Source organism: Trichinella spiralis, assembly GCF_000181795.1.
Source record: "Trichinella spiralis strain ISS 195 chromosome Unknown Scfld5488, whole genome shotgun sequence".
Classification (NCBI taxonomy): domain Eukaryota; kingdom Metazoa; phylum Nematoda; class Enoplea; order Trichinellida; family Trichinellidae; genus Trichinella; species Trichinella spiralis.
Genome location: NW_003532427.1, coordinates 1 through 2,015, shown reverse-complemented (window position 1 = coordinate 2,015; position 2,015 = coordinate 1). Strand labels below are relative to the sequence as shown.

At 29.5% G+C, this 2,015-nt stretch overlaps 1 protein-coding gene across 1 annotated transcript; it reads right to left on the bottom strand.

Moving 5' to 3' along the window:
• Window positions 1-287: 287 nt before the first annotated feature.
• Tsp_13906 (conserved hypothetical protein) lies at window positions 288-1,648 on the bottom strand. Its single transcript, XM_003366738.1, has 3 exons — window positions 1,556-1,648; window positions 803-957; window positions 288-414 (listed from the first exon to the last, which is right to left on the bottom strand). The coding sequence occupies exons 1-3, from the start codon at window positions 1,646-1,648 to the stop codon at window positions 288-290; spliced, it is 375 nt and encodes a 124-aa protein (XP_003366786.1).
• Window positions 1,649-2,015: the final 367 nt, after the last annotated feature.

The following is a 2,015-nucleotide window of genomic DNA, read 5'->3' as shown; positions in this document are numbered from 1 at the left end:
TCAGTTGATTATGTATTCCCTGTTTTCTGTGTCATTCATGCATATGAGGTTTTTTCTTATTTAACTTCTTTTTTTTCATAGCTTCTTTTTAGAGCTTTATGATAAAAATTAAAAATTATGTGTTCATTTTGCTGGATCATCCGGGGTTTTATTTCCTAGTTTTATTTTCCACTCCAGCTCTTATTCTCCTCTACTAACCGGATGAGACTTCTTTTTTTATCCTTTTACATGCCACTTTCTCTTATTTACATAAATTTTTAATCATATTTGTCCTCTTTGATGAAATTTTACCATTTTTGCGTAATGGACAATGGGATCCCGGACCACTTCTTTTTCTTTTTCATTACACTGCCCCACCGATTAATCTTACCCGATGGAAATGTTCGTCTGTTGCCTATGGTCTCACTTACAATTCTTAGAAAGATAAAACTTTAAATGATAATGAATGAATTTTTATTTTATATATTCCTATGCTGAGCTGACTACGGCCAAAAATAGAATTTTTCATCTAGAGCAAGAACTTGCATCCTTATCCTTAGAAGTAAGATGCTATCACATTCGCAATATTATTTTGAATGATTATTTACTTCATAACCAGAAAAATTTAGTATAGAATTTTATTTATTGAGCTTTCAAAATGACGGAACTGTGATATTATTTTTTGTTATAATGAAATGCATCTAGTTGTGCTGTAATAATAACTATAAGTAACTGCATTTATATTTTATCATAAATGAGATGCATATGTGCAAACTAAAAATTATACATGTGCATATATATTTGTGTTTTTTAATAAATTAACATCAAATGAACAGCATAATTTTGAACATTACCGCAACGCATTTGATTGATTATAGATGTTGAGACGACAATAATTACATTAGTCGTAATCACCTGTTTGTACTGTAAAGCTGACTGCATTATGGCAGCATTTACAAAAATATAGTTGACTGACAACTTTAATTTGTACAACATTTATATCAAAGAATGCTGTTAGTGATAAACAAGAAATAAAGTAAAAGTAAAATTTGCACAGTGGAAAATTCATACCTGAAAATCTTTCAGTTCTTAACATGTGGAGCATTGTGCAAAACAAATCGAACATTTGTAATATAAATCGAATTTGTGTTATTAGCAATGCTTACTTTTGTAATTAAATACACATGGCGTAGTTCTGTTTTCAATATTGCGCTTATTTATGATTCATAAAAATATGGTATTATCATAATTGCATCATTAAAAACAAAATTAAAATTATTCGACGAAGCAGTATGATTTGAAATTTTTGGAATAGGAAATTTTCAAAATGTGCAAGAAACATTTAAAAAGAAATGGAAAAACAACAGTCTAGTTTCAAGTTATTCTTCTAATAGAAATATAACAACAACATAAATGACGATTTTTCAAACCAGCATTAGAGTTGACTACAGTTAATTGCAGTTTTCCATTGTATATTTTTGAAAGGAATTTTTCAAATCACACGGATGTGATTTAATTCATTTAATGTCCTCAACATTAAGGCTGATATTTGTACGCTAAAAGAGAAAATATATACATTTTCCTCATATTCCGACATGTCATATCTTATTTCACATACATTGAGATGAAATGTTGATGAAGTTCTAAGATTTATAAAATAGCTTGACATTCATTTCTGCACTTTCGTTTTTGTTTTTAAATAATTTTTTTCCTTAATTGCATGCACTTGATTTTTTTTATTGCTGATTACTTGTCATAGGTTGAACATCTGAGACAGCGTTTACGAGACGAAAATTGGAAAGCAGCAGAAGAAAATCAAGTAAACAAAACCGAATTTCACTACACGACTATAGGCTCAATAGCATAGCTGATTTGGTTTTTATTTTTGAAATAAATTTTTAGGCTTTTGTTTTCTCTTCAAACAATCTGACACATGCTGGGACGAATTCCTGAGAAAAGTGATTTTGGAAACCTGATGACTGCAATCGGAAAGCATTTCATCAGTTGACACATGTGCAATGAATCTGTGCACTGAA